The sequence below is a fragment of the Oncorhynchus clarkii genome, chromosome 17 (assembly GCF_045791955.1).
Source record: "Oncorhynchus clarkii lewisi isolate Uvic-CL-2024 chromosome 17, UVic_Ocla_1.0, whole genome shotgun sequence".
Taxonomy (NCBI): Eukaryota; Metazoa; Chordata; class Actinopteri; order Salmoniformes; family Salmonidae; genus Oncorhynchus; species Oncorhynchus clarkii.
The window spans coordinates 38,387,819-38,413,159 of NC_092163.1; the positions used below are offsets into that span (position 1 = coordinate 38,387,819).

Here is a 25,341-nt window from a genome sequence, read left to right on the forward strand (position 1 = left end):
TTTCTTAAATTAATGAATTTATGTCCTGGGGATAATGTTAATTTGGTGCTTATTGCAGACCATTGATGCAGCGGCTGGGTTGGTTCTGCTGCAACCTGCTGAAAACGTTCACAGAGAGAGGTAACTGACACAGGTCTATTGGCTATCCTTTCGAGATACACATGTAGCCTATTACAATAGCAATACATGCATGCAGATACACTAAGTTTACTAAATTCATCGGGGTATGGAATCTACAAGGTGTCGAGTGTTCCACAGGGATGATTGCCCATGTTGACCCCAATGCTTCCCACAGTTATGTCAAGTTGGCTGGATATCCTTTGGGTGGTGGACCATTCTTGATACACATGGGAAACCGTTGATGGTGAAAAACCCAGTAGTGTTGCAGTTCTTGACGCAAGCCGCTGCGCCTGACACCTACTACCATATCCCATTCAAAGGCACTTAAATATTTTGTCTCTGAATGGCATACATACACAATTCATGTCTCAATTGTCTCAAAGCTTGAAAATCCTTCTTAAATCAGTGTAGATGAAGGGGAGGAGACAGGTTAAAGTGAATTTCACAAGTGACATCAATAAAGGATCATAGATTTCCCCTGGATTCACCTGGTCAGTATGTCTTGGAAAGAGCAGGTGTTCTTAATGTTTTGTGTACTCAAGTGTATTTTTCTGCATTATTGTAATCAATGAGTTTATGGGTTATTTTCTCTTTCCACAGATTTAATTGAGTTCAATGTTAACAATATCAATAGGTATTCCTATGAACAAGAGAAAGGGGAGTTCAAGGCTGCTGTGAAGCACTGAATACACATCTTAGGCCTACTTCTTAATCCTGCTCATCCCCACTGGGACATAATACCATTATATAATAGGCTGCTACACATCCAAACCAAAAGAAAACAAGCCATCAGCACTCATTTTATTAGCTTTATTACTGAACCCCAGGAGTGTTGTGCTCTGTAGACTTAACTCATCCCACGTGAGAAGGAGCTACAATTCACAAGTCGGCTGAGCAGTGAGTGAGATAATCTGTATAAGATAACGTAACGTGATAGCCTAAAACACATAAAAACAGATTCTTGTGGAATGTATGAAATGTACACCAAAAAAAAAACAATAACGTTACCCCTACCCCATACATTAAGGAAACATGTGATTGGTCGTTTTTAAACTCAGTTCACTCACATCCTGCCTTTAGCATATTTGTGTCAGAGATCTGATTGGCTGCTCAAGTCTCTGGACACAAATCAAATGTCAAGGTTGCCATAATTACTACATCCCCATTTGAAGACAAGTAAACTTTAGGAAAACCCCAAATGTATGTTAATAGTTGGACCTGGCTTCCTCTCCTCGACTCCTTCCCTCCTTTACCTTCCCTTCAGATCAGTGCAAATGAGGAGGCAAGGAGAGGAAGCCATTTTAGACTATTGACATACAGTCCATCAGGAGGTTGTGTTAGATTTCTTAGAAGAATCTTCGGCCTCCATTCTCTCCCTCTCTACTTTGCCCTTCTCTCCCTGGAAGTAGTCAGACTCGATAAAACGGGACATGTGGGACAGTGTGACATAAACGTCCCCGTCAGTCTCGGTCACCGTGTGGACTCTTTGCTTGATGCCCTTGGAGTACCACATTGTTGTGGGCACTGGGGCATAAGGGTTGGTGGCCCTGTAGATGCCCTCCCCCTCAGCGAGAGAGATCTTGTACTTGTGCTTTGGACACACTATGCACAGCTTGCCGTCAAATTCCTGCAAGAAGAATGAAATCAAGATAAGATATTTATCAAATAGATTATATTTAGATTGGGCGTGCACGTACAGAGGAAAAGGTATGTCGCTAGTACCTCGTTTCCAACCAGGGTACATGAATAGTGGAGCAAACTGTAAATGTGAAACCAATTACTTATTTGCTGACACAGTTACCAACCTGGAACACACACAGGGCTGTAACTACCTATGAGGACACTAAGGTCTTTTTTTCTCATTTGAAAAAAAAGTACAAGAATAAAAATAAATATTTTGTACACAATAAAGAAAATCAATTACGGTTATGTTGGTCCCAGTGGTGATCAAAGCTCAGAATGTTTATATTTTTGATCTGACTGAGTTCTAATCACGCCTGCCTCTTTGCGAACAAGTAGACAAGAATCATGAACAGTGGATTGTTCATTACATTAACCTGCATCCCCGGATTTACGTTTTTAGCAGTAGCCTACATTCACCAATCTCTCAAACGGTTAACTCCGTGAAACCAACAACACCGGATAAAAGGCCATTTTTAAACCGACTCTCTGGAAATTAGTGCACAACTGGTGAATAGCTGCGTATGAATAGTCAGGTGTCAAGCAGCGGGCAGAGATTTATATTGTAGTGGAAGGCGCTACATGGTCAATCCGAAGTCTGCATTGGCCGTGCAGCATTTATGGTGATCTGGCCTATGCAGAGGTCAGGGGATCATACTTCTTGCGTTTCTCGGAGCAGCTCAGAGCTGTTGTGAGGGAAGTTGTCAAGGAAGTGAGTTTGTGTTATACAGGACCTCCCGCCCTCACCTAACGTCAACCAATCATGTCAATGCAGAGCTATACGAAGCCCTCCGTATTGTTAAAACATTTGAGAGGCGCTCGGTGATGCGGCACAGAGCTCAATTTGGCCTCTGTGTGCCTCTGGGGGCTCAGCATTGCGTCACACCATCCATAATGCCTCGACGCACCGACAGCGTTATTGCATTTCGGTACAACAGAAGTACATTAATTTCGGTACAACAGAAGTACATTCATTTCCAATGGAACGCTGCGTTTGCTTTGTAGCATTGCGTTGCAGAGGCAGTTGCAGTGTGTTCTGTGTGGTGCATACATTTGACTTATCAAACATATGCGTCAAACTGTATGCGTAGACGTTTTGACAGAAATGGTAGCAGAAGGTGAGTGTTGAACACATATCATAATGATGCTGCATACCATTTTGCGCAAAACACTGTGTGTGATCAAGGCGTAAATTCGATAAATCCAACCAATGCACCACACAGAACCCACTGCAACTGCCTCTGCAATGCAATGCAATGCTGCAAGGCAAACGCAGCGTCCCATTGGAAATGAATGTACTTCTGGTGTACCAAAATGCAATTACACTGTCGGTGTGCTCGAGGTGTGATCGAGGCTGGGGTAATTTTTGCTTGTTTTTTTCTGTTCTCCCAATAGCATTTTAAAGTGTTTTAATTGTATATAAATGCAGTAAATGAGGGGGTGGGGGACCTCACTAAACTCAAACCCTGGTTACAGCCCTGCGCACACACACATGAACACACACTCAGGCCTGGAGAGGCACAGGGCCAGCTGCAGAGCAGCGACCCTGGAGCAGTTTGGGAGTTAAGTGCCTTGATCAAAGGCACCACGGCTGTATGTGGCACTTGAGATATTTATTCATCTGGATCATTCATTTGGATCAAGCTTACAATACTAAGTCACTCACCTCTATGTCTCCATTTTGCAATGGTCCCCCAGCATCTGTCCAAAGAGGAAAGGATCAGAGTATTGCAGAATAAGAAAACAGTTTATGGCACTGTAACAATTTGCTGACTGGACACACCATTCAGATGTTATGTGGGAAAATATCCCATAGAAAACAAAGTAAATCTACCACACCGGTATAAAGATGCTCCCCAGTGCAAACGCCTTGACTTTCTGTCTTGTTCTAAAATGGATTCAATTGTTTCCCCCCCCTCAATGTACACACAATACCCCATAATGACAAAAAAAAACTGAAATATCACATTTACATAAGTACTTAGACCCTTTGCTGAGGACTTTGTTGGAGCACTTTTGGGAGTGATTACAGCCTCGGGTCTTCTTGGGTATGACGCTACAAGCTTGGCATACCTGTATTTTGAGAGTTTCTCCCATTCTTCTCTGCAGATCCTCTCAAGCTCTGTCAGGTTGGATGGAGAGCGTTGCTGCACAGCTATTTTCAGGTCTCTCCAGAGATGTTCAATCGGGTTCAAGTCCGGGCTCTGGCTGGACCACTCAAGGACATTCAGAGACTTGTCCCGAATTCACTCCTGCGTTGTCTTGGCTGTGTGCTTAGGTTCATTGTCCTGTTGGAAGGTGAACCTTCACCCCAGTCTGAGGTCCTGAGCAGGTGTTCATCAAAGCTCTCTCTGTATTTTGATCTGTTCATCTTTGCCTCGATCCTGGCTAGTCTCCCAGTCCCTGCCGCTGAAAAACATCCCCACATCATGATGCTGCCACCTCCATGCTTCACCGTTTCCTCCAGACGTGACGCTTGGCATTCAGGCCAAAGAGTTCAATCTTGGTTTCATCAGACCAGAGAATCTTGTTTCTCAAGTTATGAGAGTCTTTAGGTGCCTTTGGCAAACTCCAAGCAGGCTGTCATGTGCCTTTTACTGAGGAGTGGCTTCCCTCTGGCCACTCTACCATAAAGGCCTGATTAATGGAGTGCTGCAGAGATGGATGTCCTTCTGGAAGGTTATCCCATCTCCACAGAGGAACTCTGGAGCTCTGTCAGAGTGACCATCGGGTTCTTGGTCACCTCCCTGACCAAGGCCTTTCTCTCCTGATTGCTCAGTTTGGCCGGGCGGCCAGCTCTAGGAAGAGTCTTGGTGGTTCCAAACTTCTTCCATTTAAGAATGATGAAGCCACTGTGTTTTTCGGGACCTTCAATGCTGCATACATTTTTTGGTACACTTCCCCAGATCTGTGCCTCGACACAATCCTGTCTAGGAGGTCTACGGATGATTCCTTCGACCTCATGGCTTGGTTTTTGCTGTGACATGCACTGTCAACTGTGGGACCTTTTATAGACAGTTGTGTACCAATAGAAACAGGAGGCATCTGAGCTCAATTTCGAGTCTCATAGCAAAGGGTCGGAATACTTATGTAAATAAGGTATTTCTGTTTTTAATACATTGCAAAAATGTCTAAAAAACTGTTTTCGCTTTGTTATTATTGGATATTGTGTGTAGATTGCTGAGATTTAAAAAAAAAAAAAAAAAATTTAGAATAAGGCTAGAACGTAACAAAATTACAAAAACGTAAAGGGGTCTGAATACTTTCTGAAGGCACTGTACATTAACAACCGTTACTGAGAATGTTGCAGAATGCATCTTCGAATTAGCTTGAGTCAAAGATCTGTTTGTGCAGACTTGCCCAACTCATATCATTGGCACAACAAACAAAAGTGCTGTTTACACCTCTATGGAAAGGGTTCTACATGGAAAGAGTTCTATGTTCTATCTGGAACGTAAAGGGTTCTACCTGGAAGCAAAATGGGTTCTTAAAACCCCTTTTGGATCTAGATATAACTTTTTTTTAAGAGTGTACCTCCGTAGGTAGGCAGGAAGATCTGATCACAATTAGATCACAATATTAATTAACCGTCTACACCTATCAAAAAAATGTGGTCACAATCATAATGTTGACAATATCAGTACAAAAGACGCATGTTAGCGCCACATATACAGGGTGCCAGGAGTTGGTAATGGCAATTGTCAAGACAGCACAAACAGATCTGGAACTTAGGCTATCTTTAAAGCACAGGAAGGACCATTTATTCTACTCACGGTAACAGTGGAAGTCCAGAGCATAGAAAATCTCCTGGTGATAGAGCACCAGTATGTCCCTGCCCTCCAGGGTCCTGAACGACCGCTTGGCTTTTATCAGGTCTTCCTTCGTGCCCACAAAGTGCAGACCGGCTGCAGGCTCTTCCCCCTCTCCCCTGTCCTCCATGGGTATGATGATACTCCAAACACTGCTTGTAGTACAAAACATAGTGCCAGTTCAATATTTAATGTTGTATACATCAACAGTGACAAAATGTTTTGGATTAAACGGCAGATGCAATTCTTAATGTATTTGATTTCTCACATCTTCAAAACATTTGTCTGTGAGCATGTCCATATAATTAAAAAGTGACAGTATAAATCTGTCATGGCTACTTGATGGAATCTGACCCTTAAGTATTTTATGCATTACAGATAATGAGCATATTTGATGTATTACAGATAATGAGCATATCAGTTCAAGTTGAGTCATTTCTGAGAGCACATAAATAGTATGAGTAGCAGGAGCCTGTGCCACATGTCCAACACCCTCTGGCTAAACCATGTAATTTAGTAAACTGCATATTTCATGTTGCCCTGATGCATTCTATTTAATAGGCCTATTTAGATACACAACCAATATCAATTGACGCTAACAAGATACATGTATTTTATCCTTAATGAAGATTGTTTGAATAAAAACAAACTCTCTCCCTCTCTCTCCATCAGAAAGTGAAAACAAGTTTCCATTCCCAGTTTCAAATCAATGTTAAATTGTGTTTTTTAAATGTTTACCTTGGTAGCAGCTTGTTTCCTCTCTTGCAGAAGTTGTAATGAGCTCATTTTATATGTAACCCAGAGGCCTAGTCTAATAAGGCGGTATACCATGTTGTTATCTTGCCCCTCCGGTCCATTTCAGTTGTCCCTATCTACCCATCTCACTTTCTGGAGGGAGGGATGTTGTTCTTATCTCTGTCTAACACAAGGTGGATATTCACACAGACAGACTATAATTTTCTCTGTAAGATAAAGGATTACGTATTTTAAAATTAATCAATCAGTATGATTTAGTAAATGGATATATCATACATGAATTGCAAAGTGATAGCCTGCTAAAGATTTAAAAATACAACAATCATCTTAACTATCAACATGTTAATTATCTTAAGATGTGTGCTGTCATTTTTCTTGTTGTTAATTAATTCGTATATATTTTTTGTTTTAATGCGATGACCTTCGGAGAGCGGACCTTTAATCAATGTTCACTATGAACACTCCAGACCCCTTTTTCAGATGTGTGCTGTCATTTTTCTTGTTGTTAATTAATTCGTATATATTCTTTGTTTTAATGCGATGACCTTCGGAGAGCGGACCTTTAATCAATGTTCACTATGAACACTCCAGACCCCTTTTTCAGATGACATAGCCAGTAGCCCTTCAGCCAATCGGAACGCGAGAATGAGGAGATCTACGTCCAGTGTCTGAAATCAAGAAATGTATTTCTAAAAAAAGTGGCTAATTTCAAAGTAAGTGTTGGGAATGTATACAACTTCGTATAAAAATACATTTGAGATTATTGTGGGAACAAACTAGCCAATTGCTCAACATACCCCATACAAATACTGATTACATTTGTCCGTTTTATGCATAATATGCATAGTGTTTCTGCAGTTTGTCATGCATATGAATTTATTGTTAACAGAGCAGACACCATCATGTTCCGTGTATACAAACGTAAAACAAGCAGAAGTCTGGCCCCTCTTGAGGTTCTTAAAAGAGCAACCAAGGAAGTGAAAGAAGAGAAAAAGTACAGCTGCAAGGGATTTAAAAAATTGACCGAATGACACTGAAGAGGTACATTGGCATTGAAAAAAAAAATAATTACCATGTACCTGTGCGAAAGAGAGGCTATGATAGAGTCGCAGAGGCACACAAGATCTTGTCTAATAACATGGATTCTGGGCATGCTAAACATATCAAGAATTTAGCGGACAAATAAGATGAGCCATCTTACCCTGTCCCGATGCTCAATTTACCCAATTTTTGGACAAACTATGTTTACATGACTTCTGATTATTTCCAGGGATACACATCTTGAAATATATGTAGATATTTTTGTTTGAAAGAATACTATATTTCCCTTGACGTAGTGATGCTGACTGTAAAAATGGCTCAACATACCCCACTCTCCCTTCTGTGAGCTATACACCCAAGGAATAGACAGCAAACGAATGGGCAGAAAATGCTAATGTACTTTCCAATAATTGACTATCACTGTTTTTGTGTTAAAGGGTAATTCTGCCACTTTTCAAACTCAGAGTATCTCCAGGACAATACCAGTGTCTACATATGTGAAAACGGCGCATTTCTGTTTTGTAGAGAAAAAAAAATCCCGATGACATCAACAAAAGTTATTTTCAAACAATATGAGATTCGCGGTAACGTGAGGAGCAAGAAAATACCCGCCGTTTTGGTCTTTATAATTTAACACGCTCATACATTTTTTACACGTTGATTACACAATCACTCGTATTTCATGTCACAACCATTCACCGATAAGTATGCTATGACGCTGGTAAAGTTGTCTCGCGCACCTGCCGCTGTCACACTTCCCCAAACTATGGACAGTGCTTGTCATAAAAAAAAGCTAGCTATCTGATGGACGCAAACAATGTTATTCCCCAAAAACATAGCAAAACGACAACCTATTTTAGTAGCTATAGTTAGCTAACTTTCTAGCTAGGTGGCATCATCTAAAATACCCCTAATTTCGAAGACAGTTCTTATTTGATTAATGTTGTTCGGACCCACCTATGTGAAGCTAGCCACAATAAGGATTAGCCACAAAGTGGAATTTGTGATTCGCCTTCAAAATAAAAGTCTACCAAAGAAAGTAATGCAAATGAATACAAATAGTGGAATCATGACATAATCGAATAGATCATGCTTAACGAGGTTGGAATGTTCTTATATAAATTCAACAATAGACAATCATTTGTTCATTTGACAAAAATTGGTTGAAATCACACTGTGAATGTGTTAAGACTATAGAATTGCACTGGGGGCATACTTATTTCACTGTACAGCCTATGGATTGTGGATCAATGACATGGGGACATGGGTATCCTAATGGTTAGAGCGTTGGGATTGAATCCCAGAGCTGACAAGGTAAACATCTGTTGTTCTGCCCCTGAACAAGGCAATTAACCCACTGTTCCTAGGCCGTCATTATAAATAAGAATTTCTTCTTAACTGACTTGACTAGTTAAATAAATAAAAATATGAATGTCAATACGCACTGACTGGGGAGGTGATTTCCCACAATAAGAACTAAGATGCTAATATTTGCATAAATTCTTCACAGTTGTGTTCTGTGGGTGTCATTGAGTAGACTTATATACAATTGAATTGCTCCACACTCTAGCATTGTTTAACCTGATCTAGGCTACATATGGCGTGATTCCATCAATTGTAATATTCTGCATCACTTTCAAATATTAACTTTTATTTTGAAGGCAAAACGCAAATTTCACTATTGTGCTATTTTCACAACACATAACCCGGTCCGGTCGAGCATCACTAGCCAGATGAAGCTAGCTGGCTGCTTATAAACGTTAGCTTTGGCCAACAGGGTTAAGTCACTGGCTAGCTATTTATTTAATGAACTGAAGTTCAATTTCAATGGGCGAACAACAAGTGGCTACCTAGCCAATACTTACAAGAATTCCAAAATCATGGCTAAGATTAATAAAAAGGTCTGCAGTTTCTACTGTTCATTGTTTTCAGGGTGTTTGTATTGGTGCTAGCTAGGTACCAAGCTAAAGCTAGCTACCCCTGAAGTTGCGGTCGAACAAATAATGCCTTATTACCAACGCTGTATTGTAAACATCTTTCGTGGCCGGTGTGTGCTATGCCTTCTGGCTAGAAACTCGTTGCGGGTTTTGAAAACCACTTCTAATCCTATACCCTGTGATGTCACAAACCAGGTTTCCATCCAAGCATGTCATGCCGATGAATTACCTGATGCATGAAAAAACTAAAGACTGGATAGTGGAAACAGTAAAATGTAAGGTATATAGGTTATGTTGCTATATAGGTTATATTGTGCTAACGCAGCAGTTGTGACAAAACCGAGGGAAATCCATTTAATTTGTATTTTTAATTCAGTACATGGGAAGTTATTTTATGTGACCTACGTCATCACGCACAGCCTTTTATCCGCAATAAGTCATTTTGATAAAAAAAATCTCTTGTGGGAAAATGCACATATATTTTTGTGCAGATTTAAGAATATTCGCATTAAAATCTGTCTCCAATAGGATGGAAACCTAGCTACAGGGAAGCATGTTTTAGGACCTTTATCTTAACCATAGAAACGCACCGTTTTCACATATGCAGACACTGGTAGGGTGCTGGAGATGAGGTTAAAAAGTGGCAGAATTGCACATTAACATTGTTATGCCTAATAGCCTACTTGTCTTGCACTTTAAACAAGAATAAAAACCATCTCTTCAAAATTGACCTTTATTACATAACTTGTGTGACTCCAATATTCCAGCTTTACTCCTGAGATATTTATTGAAAATACAGTAAAATGGTGATTTAGGTTTATGATCTCAATGCCAGCAGTAGTTACCTTTTCCAATTAACTATCACACAGTAGTGTATAAATCCCAACTCCACTGTCAGCAAGATATGCTCCTGCAACAAATATCAACACTAGGTGGAGACAAAAAGTTGTATTTCACAGGAGGTGCACCAGTTCAGTCTCAGGCCAGCCAGGGTATCATTCAGCCGGTGGCTCATTTCATGCTTGCGAAATCAGATGAAGGTACTTTTGACAATAATTAATCTTGATTCATATTTAAATTAAAATGAGCAGGTCTTTACATCCATTGGGGACATGTGCACTCCTGTGGTAAACGTATTTGAGAAGAGCCAAGAGCAGTGAGCCAGTTCTCGACACTGCAAAAGGACATGGTTGATTTCACCTTAAATTAATTTTCAGTTAAACTGTGTGTCCTTTGAAAGTTGGACAAAAAGTTGGAGTTTAAACTTATTTAATTGTCCTACACTTTCCCTCTTCAAGCTTAATTTCCATAATTGCATAGCCCAATGGTTCATACCATTTTAATTAGGAATTTTATTAAAAAGGGCAGGAGAATTGTGTTGCACAGTTGTGGTAAATTCAGTGAGAAACTGGGGCAGTGTTTGGATACTTTCAAGATGAGGATACAATCTCATGTCAGATCAGTGTTTTAGTATGTAGTGTAACCCCGGTTTTCACCTACACAATCGTGATGATTCAGTAATGGTTCAAGGAAAGACTCATTTGAAAACTACTCAAACAGGGCCCAGTGTCTTTACAACGGTTACTACCTGCTTTGAAAAACAATTTGTCATTCCCAGTTTTTCCATGTCAAAGTACAGCAGCTGATGCTTTCTAGGAAACAAATGTCATCATTCACAACAGATAATAAATGAACATTTGAAGACATTTCAGACAATCCTGTCCATTCAACATTTTATAATATACATTTTATAGGTGACATTTGCATCCTCAACACAAAAGGTAGAGAAAATGAAATTAAAAAGGAGGACTGCATTGTCCACATCACTGGCTGTGACAGTTGATTTTTGTCCAAATGAGACCATTTTCAGCCTCAGAGGGAAAATCTCCTTTAAAAAATAATAAAATAAAAATCACCACACACACTTACCCACACAATACATGAGAAAAATTGTCCACTGCTCTCCACCTTTGCAACACTGAGTTTGACAGCTTAGCATGTGGTCCTTCTAGTCGAGTGTCATTTCAACCAGGTAAACACTGTTCCAACAGTCTCCTACTAGTTAATACACACAAGGCAAAATGTCAGTGAGCATGAGACAGTACCCCCGGCTGCATCTCAGCACTCTTCAATGGCTTCCTTCCCTCTTCTCCTTGCCCTCTTTATTACCACAGATCTGAAAGAACATGGCAGGTTGGGGGGAAAAAAGCAATATGGTGGAAATGTATCCACTCCTTTCACCGATCAGTGATCATGAAGAAAAGGGGGTGAAGAGAGGAAGTCATTTTAGAGTATTGAGACATGGCTCACCCAGGTCATTGACATCACATCCCTGAACAGCCAGTGGCTGAGAAGAACAATCCATGTGATCCATCGGTCAACTCATTTTTGACTTGACGCCAGCCCCAGTTCAACAGAGCAAGGTAGGAGGAAAGTTCTCATTTTGATTCTGTTAGTCTTCCTCAGACTGAATAGTCAAGTCTCTCCCTCTTACAAACAGAAAATGAATACTCCACACCTATTACCAAACTGATTGATTGTAGCGTCACTGGAAGCGGTGATGAAACGTAATCTCCTTGGCATACAATCCAGGCCAGCACCTCCATGTGAGTGAAAGGTGTAACAGGTCCTGTGTTCCTTTAAACAGGTAATGGTAAAACACACACGCACCCATGTGAAAACTGCAGGCCTAATGAGCACAGTTGATGGGTTGGCCTGACTGTGACTTTGCCCCACTTACACAACTTCAGCATTACTACTTAGGGCCTATGCTGTTCTTTAGCCAAAGTATTTGCAGGAGAGTTTCAAGAAACATCCTTTTTCACACACAAAATGCAATAGTGCCCATGTAGCTCTGAATCACCAATGTGGCATATGCTCAAGTCATCGCTTAGCTGATAAAAGTTGATGGCAACTAAATGTGCTCTTTTAGCTATATGTGCTAACAAACAAACAATGGCTAATGCCTCTTGGCATGTGTAAATAGTTGATTAAAATACAGAATCCCACTCATTTAACTTCACTTTCCATTTTGACCACCTAACTGGCTTGCTTACTAGAATTCCAGGAGTTTGCGCCAATTCCAAGAAAGCATATCAAGCATGTATGATGAGAAGCCTTTTCTGGTGTAGTTTTGTGAAGCATGGCCAATGGAAGAGGGCAACACACAGAAATGGGTGGCGATGAGAAAAAAAACTAAAAAATACACTGAATCCAGAGGAGGCTTGTGGGAGAAGCTATAGAGGACGGGCTCTATAGCTTCTCCAAACACATCAAACATATGGAAGCCACATGTTTGAATCTGGTCCATTTATCCCATTGCAGCAATAACAATAAGCCCATCCTCCTATAGCTCCTCCCACCAACCTACTCTGACTAACTCACAAAGAGGTTGGAGGGGAAAAAGGTAGGAGACATGGGGACCGATGGTGTTGGAGATCTGAAGTTCCCTCTAAAAACACACCCCCCTGCAAAAAACACACCCATTAAAACAAAACCAAGCTCAAGCTGAGGAGCAGTTTGAGTGTGAGCTCTCTCCAGGGATGTAGTAGTAAAGAAATAAGGTGGGTAAACGCTGAATGAATGAATGATGCGGACGCAAACAACGCTAATTTAGCGTAATAGGCGCAGGAACACTTTTCATAACATATAGTTGCGTAGACGGTGTTAAGGTGCGTTTGTCCTCCACTACATCCCTGGTTTTCTCCCAGTGAGAGTCTATGGAGGCCCTGAGGTTTGGAGGCAGGGAAAGGATGGATGGAGAGGGAGGGCGGGAGAGGAGAATGAACTCCTTTGGTTCCATGTCCGAGACAGCACTTCCTCCTAGTGCCCTATACAAGGTCGTACTCATTAGGGAACACCGTAGCAAACTGTTTTGCAACAGAAAACAAAAACAAGTGGTAGTCCTTCCCCGTTTGTCTGTTTTCTGCCGTTTGGTTCCTAATGAACACACCCCAGCTCTGGAGAGGTCAGAGGTGAAAAGAGGTGTGGGGTGAAAGTGGGGTCAGTCAGGGCAGTTTGTCTGTAGATTTGTGTGTTTGTCAAACAGACATAACGACTGAGGCTGGCTGACAACGAGGGTGAGACAAGCCAGAGACGGAAAGAGGGGCACATTGACTGAGCAACACAGCCTGCCAGGCTAACAAAAATACCAAATTTCAGCCATCCAGAAAGAAAGCCAACCAGCTTACACTTGAATATGAAAGACTACCAGGGTGTGAAGGGGCCAAGAGGTGTCTGGGTTCTGAGAATTTGGTTAGAAAATTAAAGACTTAAGCCCGGAACATACTGAAAGCAAATGCGTCTAGCTAGTGTCATGATAAAATGCAGACAGTTGAACAGAAACAATAGCAACCGCAGTAGCACACATTCCATTCAGCTGCATCTTTTTGTGTGTGCTCCGTTCCCAGATGCACTGCAATACTGGGTCGTTACATGGAGCAAGCCCCTTTTCCGACTCCTTGTTCATAAATTCCATTTGGATATTAAACTGGTATGAACAGATACTATACTTGATCCTCTCCAAAAAGGAGATATCTGCACATCTCGCAACAAAACAAACTCCTGTGGGCTCGGCTGTTTGTTTGTGTTCATCATCAACTGTCTGCCTTCTATCAATCCATCAGACGAGGGAGGCAGGCTTTGACTATGTGACCATCGAATAAGGAAACCAAAACCATGCGGTCAAGTCAAATATCAAAAGGACAAATTAAGACATTTCCGACTGCTCTCAACTAGACAAATTATATTTGGAGATATTTTTGTTTTATTTTGCGGTCGACCACGCCTGTATTTGGAATCCACTAATTTGTCCAGTTCTTAATTTACTATCAATGTACCAGACGTACAAGTATTTGTTTTAGGTGATGATCCAGGCTTAACGGGATCAGGAGGGAGCTAGGATCGGATGTGGCAGGGAGTGGGTCGTTCATCATCATCATCATCATCATCATCATCATCAAGAGTCCTCGTTTCCAGAATCCTCCTGGTCGTCGTCATAGCAGCCAGTAGTGACCCCTCCTTCTCCTCCACTGGTCCCCCCTGCCTCTCCTCCTGACTCCATGTCGCTCTCCTCATCTTCATCCTCCTCTTCCTCCTCCTCCATATCATCGTCATAGAGGTCATCGTAGAGCAGGTCTGAGCTGCTGTCTTGGGAGGGAACCCGGGTCTGAACGCAGTACTCAGCCAGCGTAGTGGGAACCTTGACACCGTCGCGCTCCGCCTCTGCCACCGTGGACACCACCTGCTTCCTGTTGGGGGCGGGGTTGGGGAGAGAAACATCGCAAAGGGTTCACTCACTGTGACTGTGTGTGTCACCTTTGTTGTGAAAAAGGTAAATCAAATGGTTGGGTTAGTGTGCATGTGTCCTTCCTACCTGATAATTTCAGCGTATTCTTTGTCCTTGCCCTTGCTGTCCCTCCACTTGCGGAACATAACGGAGGCGTCCACGTTGGCCGGTGAAAATGTGTTGGGCTCGTTCAGCAGAGAGATCACACTCAACAAGATGGTCCTGTACACACACGTTACTAATTTGACTTTATGTCCTCTAAAACATTACCTGAATATTTCATTTACAATGGGTCCTTTACCTTTGTTTCTAAGTAATGTGGCTTTACTTGATTTCCTTGAATGATTGAGTTATTTGAACTGGCTTCTCTGTGACAGCAATGTTACCTCACCATTTCACCCATGTGGCTCCATTAGATGCTACTTCCTCTCTGGATGTTTGGTTAAACACACACTCAGCACTTTCAACCTGCCCCGGGGGTTGAGAAAGTGTCTCACTGACTGGCATGCATTATCTTTTTGGCACTTTGACTGTTAGGGACTGTCTACTCCTGAGCACTGCCCTTTAAACCTTTGACACCCCCAATTGAGGCATTATGATGACACTCCATATTGTCTTTTGGTCTCCCCCAAAGATCTGGAAGGTTGTGATGTCAATGGCTTTTTCTGCATGTGTAGTCCTCTGTCATTTGTTTCAACATATAGTCTAAAAGTTGATTGTCTTTTCATTTACATTTTTTTTGTGCTCAAAATGGGTAAACATGTGAAGTGCGATAGACCTGACCTAGGTCAAATACAAATGGGAAATCATTAGAAATACAGGTGTGCAATGTTTGCCCTTCTGGAACTACTCGCTTGATTCCACCATTTCATCAAGCTATATCAAGTGCATCTTGAGTAACAAAGTGTTTGAGCTTTGTGGTTGAGCCAAAGTGTACTCATTAGGCAGCAAATACAATTCTTATTAAAAGCTTATTTTTGTTTTCTGTAGCGAAACACTTAAAATGTTTTCAATTGCATGCCATAATTAAAGAACACAAGGTTTGTAGCGGGTTGAGGTACCTGATGTTCTGGGTGGGGTTCCACCTCTCTGAGGGGAGCTCCCCGCTCTGGGGGTCATCAACGGGAGGGTGGAGGATGGAGATGCACACGTCGCCGTTCTGTTGGAACACAAAAAAGTCCAATTCTGGATGGAGAAAACTCTTGAAATATGTTAAGATTCATATACTTTGGGAATACACTTACCTCGTAGATGTTGGGATGCCACATCTTGGTGAGAAAACGGAAGGTCGGGGGGGAGTAGGGGTAGTCGATGGGGAACTTGATGTGAGACTGAGAGAGACAACAGAAATGACCATCAGCTTCAGACATATTTAATTCCATTTATTAAAGCCAAATAACCCTTACAATTAGCCGGATACAATTCAGAGAGCATGAGAATGATCCCCTAGTTTGTCATGTTAGTGTGTATGAGCTATTGGGGGCCAAGTGTGTGTCCGTATGTATGAGCAAGCATGGAGGTCTGTGAGAACATTGTGTCCAGCAGCGCCAGCCCTTTGGGGAGAGGCACTGCTCTGCTTCACATCAGATAGTATTATCACCGTTTCAAAACATGCCCTGTGCAGACATGATAAGCTCGTTGTGAGTTTTACTTGATACACTTCACTGCTTCCTTTTTGGATCAGGTCCCTGGAAAAGTTATTGAAAGGTTTTTTGTTGTAGTTTTTGTCCATTAAAATTACATAAAATTGATCAGAAATACTGTGTAGACATTGTTAATGTTGTGAATGACTATTGTAGCGGTAAATGGCTGCTTTTTTTATTGATAACTACATAGGACCACTATCAACAACCATCACTCCTGGGTTCCAATGGCACGTTGTGTTAGCTAATCCAAGTTTATCATTTTATAAGGTCAATTGATCATTAGAAAACCCTTTAGCAATTATGTTAGCACAGCTGAAAACTGTTGTTCTAATTAAAGAAGCAATAAAACTCGCCTTTAGACTAGTGAGTATCTGGAGCATCAGCATTTGTGGGTTCGATAACAGGCTCAAAATAGCCAGAAACAAAGGCCTGTCTTCTGAAACTCGTCAGTCTATTCTTGTTCTGAGAAATTAAGGTTTTTCCATGCAAGAAACTGAAGATCTCGTACAATGCTGTATACTAAACTTGGATTAGCTAACACAGCATGCCATTGGAACACAGGATTGATTGATGGTTGCTGATAATGGGCCTCTGATAGCTACATAGGCATACAATACAAATAAAAAGTTCAAAAATCTGCTGTTTCCATCTGTAATAGTCACTTACAACATTAACAATGTCCACTGTATTTCTGATCAATTTGATGTTATTTTAAAAATTGAGAATTTGCTTCTTTAAAAAACAGAAAGGACATTTCTAAGTGACCCCAAAATGTTGAATGGTAGTGTATACAGATACATTGTATGAGTTTATCAGGAAGTGCATTGGAGATGTTGTACCCACTGTGACTATTAAAACCAACCCCAACCAGAAACCGTGGATAGATGGGAGCATTCACGCCAAACTGAAAGCGCGGACCACCGCAATTAACCAAGGCAAGAAGACTAGGAATATGGAAGAAAAGAAACAGTGTAGTTATTCCCTCCTCAAAGCAATCAAGCCGGCTAAACGTCAGTATGGGGATAAAGCTCAGTCACAGTTCGGCAGCTCAGACAAGACGTATGTGGTAGGTTTGCGGACCACTATCAAGGACCTGTGGGCTCTTCTTCTTCATGCCCGACGTGAGTAAGACATTTAAGAGTGTTAAACCTCGCAAGGCTGCCAGCCCAGATGGTCTCTCTAGCAGTGTCCTCAGAGCATGCGCAGACCAGCTGGCTTGTGTGTTCACAGAGCTATTCAATCTCTCCCTATCCCAGTCTGCTGTCCCCACATGCTTCAAGATGGCCACCATTGTCCCTGTACGTAAGAAAGCAAAGGTAACTGAACTAAATGACAATCGCCCCATAGCATGTCAACAACAACCCTATGTCAACATGAAGTGCTTTGAGACTAGTCAAGGATCATATCACCTCAACCTTAGCTGCCACCCTAGACCCTCTTCAACTTTCTTACCACCCCAATAGATCCACAGACGATACAATCACCACCACACTGCCCTGTCCCATCTGGACAAGAAGCATACCTATGTAAAAATGCTGTTCATTGACTATAGCTCTGCATTCAACACCATAGTACCCTCCAAACTCATCATCAAGCTCGAGGCCCTGAGTCTGAACCCCGACCTGTGCAACTGGGTCCTGAACTTCCTGACGGGTCACCCTCAGTGGGTGAAGGTAGGAAACCACATCTTCGCTGATCCTCAAGAATGGGGCCCCGCAAGGGTGCGTGCTCAGCCCCCTCCTGTACTCCCTGTTCACCCATGACTGAGTGGCCAAGCAAGCCTCCAACTCAATCAAGTTTGCAGACGACACAACAGTAGTAAGCATGATTACCAACAACAATGAGAGAAGGGGAGGTCTCGGAGTGTGGCGCCAGGAAAATAACCTCTCACTCAAAGTCAACAAAACTAAAAGGAGATGATTGTGGACTTCAGGAAACAGCAGAGGGAGCACCCCCCTATCCACGTCGATGGGACCGCAGTGGAAAAGGTGGAAAGCTTCCTTGGCGTTCACATCACTGACAAACTGAAATGGTCCACCCACACAGACAGTGTAGTGAAGAAGGCGCAATAGTGCCTCTTCAACCTCAGGAGGCTAACGAAATTAGGCTTAAAACCTAAAACCACCACAAACTTTTATAGATGCACAATTGAGAGCATCCTGCCGGGCTGTATCACCGCCTGGTATGGCAACTGCACCGCTCACAACCGCAAAGCTCTCCAGAGGGTGGTGGGTCTGCCCAATGCATTACCGGGGCCAAACATCCCCCTCCTGGACACCTACAGCACCCGATGTCACAGGAAGGCCAAAAAGATCAACCACCCGAGCCACTGCCCGTTCACCCCGCTATCATCCAGAAGGCGAGGTCAGTACAAGTGCATCAAAGCTAAGACCGAGAGACAGAAGCTAGTTTTCAATCTCAAGCCCATCAGACTGCTAAACAGCCATCACTAGCACGTCAGGGGCGGCTGCCTATAGACAGATTAGGAATCACTGGCCACTTTAATAATGTCTCTGTATCTTGCATTACTCATCGCGAGTGTAAACTATACTCTATACTATTCTACAGTATCTTAGTCACTTTACCTGTTTAAATATTGCATCGGCCATCTCATATGTATATACTGTACTCTATATAAATGCCACTATCTTAGTCCAATGCCGCTCTGACATACATACATGTATGTGTGTGTGCGCATACAGTTGAAGTCAGAGGTTTACATACACCTTAGCAAAATACATTTAAACTCAGTTTTTCACAATTCCTGACATTTAATCAGAGTAAAGATTCGATGTTTTAGGTCATTTAGGATCACCACTTTATTTTAAAAATGTGAAATGTCAGAATAATAGTTGAGAGAATGATTTATTTCAGCTTTTATTTTCTTTCATCACATTCCCAGTGGGTCAGAAGTTTACATACACTCAATTAGTATGTGGTAGCATTGCCTTTAAATTGTTTAACTTGGGTCAAACGTTTTTGGGTAGCCTTCTACAAGCTTCCCACAATAAGCTGGGTGAATTTTGGCCCATTCCTCCGGACAGAGCTGGTGTAACTTAGTCAGGTTAGTAGGCCTCCTTACACACGCTTTTTCAGTTCTGCCCACAAATTTTCTATAGGATTGAGGTCAGGGCTTTGTGATGGCCATTCCAATACCTTGAATTGTGATAGTGAATTATAAGTGAAATAATCTGTCTGTAAACAATTGTTGGAAAAATTATTTGTGTCATGCACAAAGTAGATGTCCTAACCGACTTCCCAAAACTATAGTTTGTTAACAAGAAATTTGTGGAGTGGTTGAAAATGAGTTTTAATGACTCCAACCTATGTGTATGCAAACTTAACTAATATATATGCACATACATACACATACATTTTGTACTTAGATTTACGTGTTTTTTGGTGTACACGTTGTGAAACTGTTAGATATTACTTGTTCGATATTACTGCACTGTCAGAGCTAGAAGCACAAGCATTTTGCTACACCCGCAATAACATCTGCTTAACACATGTATGTGACCAATAAAATGTGATTTATATGGCCCCTATATTTTTTTTACTAAACAGAGCACTTTTAACACGTGCAAACAATAGACTTCATGTTATTTTGCTAACTAACACCTTTCATCTGTGGTGTTAGATAGCTATATTAGCTACTATACTAGCAAGCTGACTAGATAAACATGGTGCTAAGATCAGATAGGAGCTAATACCCAACATAGTTAGCTAATGTTAGCTGGTTATCATTTTGAACATGCAACCTTTTTGGCAACGAGCCATCTGACTTGCAGTGTAACATTAGCCATTTCCTGGTGCGTTGATCTGACCAGCCACAATCATATCCGTAAATTGACAGTTAATAGTTGGATTAGATGATTGTCGTAACAGGGAAAGTAGTGTTTTAAAATACCAAAATAAAGGTTGACAATAGGTTTAGCTACCTAAGAATTTTCCTGCATGTTTATAGACCAATAAACTTTAGATCAGCAAGCATGTGTGCATTCTCACTTCTCAAACTATGGGCAGATTAGAGTAATTTAGACAGAACGTGCATCGTCATTTCATCTGTTTTCCAACCCTCGCTCTAATTGTTAGATATTATCCATATTTATGGCTTGGAAGCAAATGTCATCGCCATTGAGCTAGTTCTCATAGTAGCAATAAACAGTAACAAGTGATATGAGCAATGGAGAAAGCTGTGAGGAGATGTGAAAGAGAGCGTGGTTACAGCCTCGCTCTAGCCAATCGTAGCAATAGGTTCAAGTTACAACCTGCCTGTTTCATGACAGATAGTTGAACTAGCCAACTGAGTTGTTTCTAATTTCGTCCTGGCAGCTGAGTTGTTTAGAGATGTGTCCTGACAGCTGAAAAACACGTTTCCCCGATCACAGAAAATTAATAAAAATACTATCTGTGATCACAAATCATGACGTTATGTTGGACCAATTTCCATTGAATATATGTTATTTTATATTCTCAAACTAACAGCAGTGCCTATATGATGTCCTTACATACAGGCACGACATGCTGGAGTGGTGCTTCTACGCAAATGTTGTTTGTCATCTGTAGCACCATAGACACCACTGGTGAACCAAAACAAGCTCAGTAACTCAATGCATGCACACACTCCTATTAAATATGTATTAACCTATATTGTGAGTAGGACTATGCCATCTTAATTTACACAGTTTATCAAGAGATTTACCAGATTTACCATTATAAAATATTATGTATATGTAGTTAGATTGTTGTTGTTACCAAAGTTAAATGTATTGTTTGATTTTCAAATTGATTCATTAATGCATACATGGCTGTTTCTGGCAAATTGTCACCAAATTTTTTACATTTTTATTATATTGAATATCAGTCTAAAATATCAGCCTCCTTGAGGCCCAAAAATCGGTATCGACCCAAAAATAATAATAAAAGAAATCAAGATTGTTTGTTCTCTAATTGTAAACCGGTTTTCTGGTTGAGAAGACGTCATGCAACTAGATTAGTCACATGGTATCTTTGTTCCTCAGAAATACGTCACATTTTAGTTGTTAGGCTATCTGATAATACTGGTAGTTATTAGGACCAGGACGATACCAGTATCGCGATACTCGTTAGTATCGCGGCAAGGAAACAAATCACGAAGCGGATTTAACTTTTTAGCAAAACAACCCTAATGTTGGAAACAAACATGTTGTCATCCAGAATCACATTATTAATTATTTATTTTCCAAGCTTCGGCTTTCATTTTTGAAAAAAAATATTGCGACACTGGTATCATCACAGCCCTAGTAGTTATTTGGTCCAATAACCAGATAAATAGATATTTTGTGGTTGCTAGAAAAACATTTACAAAACTTCACTTTACAACCAGTATACAACCTGACAATGACATCACTCACAAAATATGTTATAATAATCATTGCACTGATGTCATTGCAACCAGTTTTGCCCACTTGGAAGAGTACATGCCATGGCCTGGATGTGGGCTCCCGCTCACCAGACTTTTATGCTAATGTGGTGTACTAGACACACTGAATAAGTCACTCAGGGGAAAGGAGAAGAGTCTCATCATGCCCTTCTCTTCCTCGCTCGCTCTATGCTTAGGTGCCATTTATATCCGTCCACAGCTAAAAATAGGAGTCTGGAGCATAACGATCAAACTGCAAGGGGGAAGGAGGCTGGGTAGGGAGGGGGTGAGTGGGAAAGAAAGGAAGCGAGAAACAGACAAAGCGAGCGAGATTGGAGGGAGAAACACCTGAAGACATACACAAACCTGCTACACCCTTAGGCAACAAAGCAGCTTGTTGTACATCCCACCCTTGACCCACCCCCCTCCCTCCGCGGTTGGCTCACCACACACCTGCTACACCCCTACACAGTAGCCTCACCTTAAAATAGCCTCCCTCGTACAGTGTGTTGGGGGGGCCAAAGATGGCCACCTCCCAGTTGTAAAGGTCCGACTCCTCCACCAGGCCGATGCGGAAGCCCTCCACTGGCTGCTCCTGCAGGGACTTCAGCTCCATCATCAGGGCCTTCTGGGAACTGGGCGTCGAATGGTGGGCCATGGCTATCCCACTTCTGACACCAGGGGACATTTCAGAATTCATTTATTTCCTCCTTCTAGGTTTACTGTTTGACGTATAATAACAACCAAATCAACTAATAACTCGATCTTGTTGACTTACTGGCTACAAAAAAAATACACAGGCCATACATTTATATGGTTGGCTCCTATACAACCTCAGGAGCAATATTAAACAATAGTTTAATTAGGCTATTAAGGAAGATTTGCATGCAGTTTGAGTACAGAGAAAGCAGTGACAAGGCTGGCAAATAGCAAATTCATGTCGAATTCAAAGTAGGACATGTTCTGTATCGTGTAGCAAAGCCTGGGGCTGACTGCAACGATTAGGCCTTTGACAACTCAAATGGATTCAAACTAATTAAACATTAATTACCTAGATCCACGCAGTGTTTGTACTATCTTGTACTGTTTTCAATGGGATATAGCAAGCTATTTAGTTTGTAACTGGTGAAGCATACAGTCAAATCATGTCAAGTTTCATATTGACAGAAGTGTTCTATCTTGACAAGCTGGACAGGAACACATTGGGAAAAAAATTCTCTCCTCGCGTGGTATTTTTCTTCTTTGTGCCACTGCTGGCACTTGGCATGGGGATAAACAACAACGTTAGAAAATTATTTGAGACATTCTTGGGTCCAAAACTCTAGCGACGAATTGGTCTCGTTGATATTTCCCCCGTGTCCCCTGCTTAGCCCCCGTTCGGACAGTCACTCAGTTGATTAATCCGCTGGCTGTTTGTTTATCTGCTCTTTTCTGGCATCTCGAACTTCTCCCCACGTCAGCTCAAACCCCACCGAGTAACTTCGTCGAAAAAAGGAACTGCCTTCTCCACAGCATTTCCTGCACCGCCACGTCGAGAGGTCTGTATTTTATCGAGCTAACTTTCGTTAAAAAGGAAGACAGTGAAAGCTTTGCACTTACGAAATACAGTGAATTTCATCGAATTATAGTCTCACCCTATCGATGCTTCCGGTTATCATTGCGCGTGTCTCTACGACGTACTTGCGTAGCTAGACTCACGTCCAACGTGCGCGGTCTTCTCAGAATGATGTGCACTTTGGCATGTTTTTAATGTATCGACAATAACGTAATTTCATGTAATTAAAGCCTATATAATTTTTCCTCACGTATAATTTACAGATAGAGTTGATAGACAATGGATTTTCAATAGTGGCAACAAAATATGGTGAATTGGCACCCAGATGATGGGTATAAAACCCTCAATGGTAATTAGTCTCTATACCCTAGTCTCGGGAAATCACAGACCTAGGGCAATTAATGTGTGAGGAAACCCTTCTGCCTAGGGAGACAAGGACAAACCCATTTACAATTCATACCATTAAAGCAATAACAAAACAAGTTAGAGTCACTCTAGAACACGTATCAAACACAAGCCCCACAGGCCGAATCCGGCCTATGACACATTTCAATCTGGCCAGGGCAATGATTTGAGTTGTCAATTAATTTAGGCCCGCTTCCATACCGCCTGCCATGCACTGCACTACAAGTCACAGCAAGCACTGCCAACGGGCTGCACGTCAAACCACAGTGTATTTCCACACACCTCATCCCAGACACACACCTTCACATGAGGAATCTTCTACAAGATTGAAAGTTTAAAGGTGTTGTAGGCTAAAACATTTCCTTGCCAAGATTCGGTTCCAACGGGTTATTGCTGTAGCCTACATGAAATGTAATCTTGGTTGTCAAATAGTTATAAGATAAAGGATTCACACATGGGTATAAATTACTATTAAAGTACAATAGGACACACACGCTAGTATAAATGAGACAACAGTTAAGTCATCTACTTTATGAAATTACAGCCTGATGACTTCCATTGGTAAATTCAACATAACTTGCGCTGCTTTCGTGTGTCTCGGATATTTATTTGTGTCTGTCTTTAATCCTCATGCTTATTGCTTGTATTTCTCATGTTGCTTCATAAATTATTAATAGCTTACCTGAGAAGATAATATTTCATCTAAAAGCTGAATTGCAGTATATACAGTACCAGTCAAAAGTTTGGACACACCCACTCATTCCAGAGTTTTTCTTGATTTTTACTATTTTCTACATTGTAGAATAATAGTGAAGATATCAAAAATTTGAACTAACACATATGGAATCATGTAGTAACCAAAAGTGTTAAACAAATAAAACATATATTTTATATTTGAGATTCTTCAAAGTAGCCACAATTTCTCTTGATGACAGCTTTGCACACTGTTTGCACACCTCCTGTAACGGCTGTTGGAAGGAGAGGACCAAGGTGCAGCGTGGTATGTGTCCATATTTATTTAATGAACACAGAAATGACTACAATAACAACGAGAACAACCGAAACAGTTCTGGCTGTTGCAGAAAACAACTACCCACCCCCATAGTGGGAAAACAGGCTGCCTAAGTATGGTTCTCAATCAGAGACAACGATTGACCGCTGCCTCTGATTGGGAACCATACCAGGCCAAACACCTAGAAATACAAACATAGAACAAAACATAGAATACCCACCCACATCACACCTGACCAAACTAAAAATAGAAACATACAAAGCAATCTACGGTCAGGGCGTGACACCTCCAGGCTGTGTAAGGGCTATTTGACCAAGAAGGAGTGATGGAGTGCTGCATCAGATGACCTGGCCTCCACAATCTTCAGACCTCAACCCAATTGAGCTGGTTTGGGATGAGTTGGACCGCAGAGTGAAGGAATAGCAGCCAACAAGTGCTCAGCATATGTGGGAACTCCTTCAAGACTTTTGGACAAGCATTTCAGGTGAAGCTGTCTGAGAGAATGCCAAGAATGTGCAAAGCTGTCATCAAGGCAAAGGGTGGCTACTTTGAAGAATCTAAATGATAAAATATATTTTTATTTGTTTAGCACTTTTTTGGTTATTACATGATTCCATATGTGTTATTTCATAGTGTTGATGTCTTCACTATTATTCTACAATGTAGAAAATAATAAAAATAACGATAAA

The 25,341-nt window shown here is 41.4% G+C and overlaps 2 protein-coding genes and 1 pseudogene across 5 annotated transcripts; all 3 read right to left on the bottom strand.

Moving 5' to 3' along the window:
- Window positions 1–704: 704 nt before the first annotated feature.
- LOC139370777 (Rieske domain-containing protein-like) lies at window positions 705–8,381 on the bottom strand. 3 transcript variants are annotated; one of them, XM_071110532.1, is made up of 4 exons: window positions 6,348–8,381; window positions 5,574–5,764; window positions 3,467–3,501; window positions 705–1,747 (listed from the first exon to the last, which is right to left on the bottom strand). In XM_071110532.1, exons 2-4 carry the CDS (start codon window positions 5,737–5,739, stop codon window positions 1,445–1,447), a joined length of 504 nt encoding a protein of 167 aa, XP_070966633.1. In that variant the 5' UTR covers window positions 5,740–5,764; window positions 6,348–8,381; the 3' UTR covers window positions 705–1,444. The 3 variants fall into 3 exon arrangements, with proteins under 3 accessions (XP_070966633.1, XP_070966636.1, XP_070966635.1); XM_071110535.1 differs by having other exon boundaries at window positions 919–1,747; window positions 7,734–7,743; XM_071110534.1 differs by having other exon boundaries at window positions 919–1,747; window positions 6,926–6,949.
- Window positions 8,382–9,692: 1,311 nt separating this feature from the next.
- On the bottom strand, window positions 9,693–23,397 carry LOC139370776 (ubiquitin-conjugating enzyme E2 R2-like). Of its 2 annotated transcripts, XM_071110531.1 has the most exons (6): window positions 22,732–23,397; window positions 22,162–22,351; window positions 15,875–15,961; window positions 15,692–15,789; window positions 14,718–14,852; window positions 9,693–14,592 (listed from the first exon to the last, which is right to left on the bottom strand). In XM_071110531.1, the coding sequence occupies exons 2-6, from the start codon at window positions 22,336–22,338 to the stop codon at window positions 14,301–14,303; spliced, it is 789 nt and encodes a 262-aa protein (XP_070966632.1). In that variant the 5' UTR covers window positions 22,339–22,351; window positions 22,732–23,397; the 3' UTR covers window positions 9,693–14,300. The 2 variants fall into 2 exon arrangements, with proteins under 2 accessions (XP_070966632.1, XP_070966631.1); XM_071110530.1 differs by lacking the exon at window positions 22,732–23,397 and having other exon boundaries at window positions 10,061–14,592; window positions 22,162–22,380.
- LOC139371535 (U2 spliceosomal RNA) lies at window positions 13,733–13,879 on the bottom strand (annotated as a pseudogene).
- Window positions 23,398–25,341: the final 1,944 nt, after the last annotated feature.

What these genes read in the sequence shown, in the direction of transcription:
- LOC139370777 (XM_071110532.1), bottom strand. Translation starts at nt 5,739, where the DNA reads ATGGAGGACAGGGGAGAGGGGGAAGAGCCTGCAGCCGGTCTGCACTTT. An exon ending in TCTGGACTTCCACTGTTACC is followed by an intron (nt 3,502 to 5,573) that starts GTGAGTAGAATA and finishes CTCTTTGGACAG; the next exon opens with ATGCTGGGGGACCATTGCAA. An exon ending in TGCAAAATGGAGACATAGAG is followed by an intron (nt 1,748 to 3,466) that starts GTGAGTGACTTA and finishes TTCTTCTTGCAG; the next exon opens with GAATTTGACGGCAAGCTGTG.
- LOC139370776 (XM_071110530.1), bottom strand. Translation starts at nt 22,380, where the DNA reads ATGAATTCTGAAATGTCCCCTGGTGTCAGAAGTGGGATAGCCATGGCC. An exon ending in ACGAGGGAGGCTATTTTAAG is followed by an intron (nt 15,962 to 22,161) that starts GTGAGGCTACTG and finishes TGTCTCTCTCAG; the next exon opens with TCTCACATCAAGTTCCCCAT. An exon ending in GGCATCCCAACATCTACGAG is followed by an intron (nt 15,790 to 15,874) that starts GTAAGTGTATTC and finishes GTGTTCCAACAG; the next exon opens with AACGGCGACGTGTGCATCTC.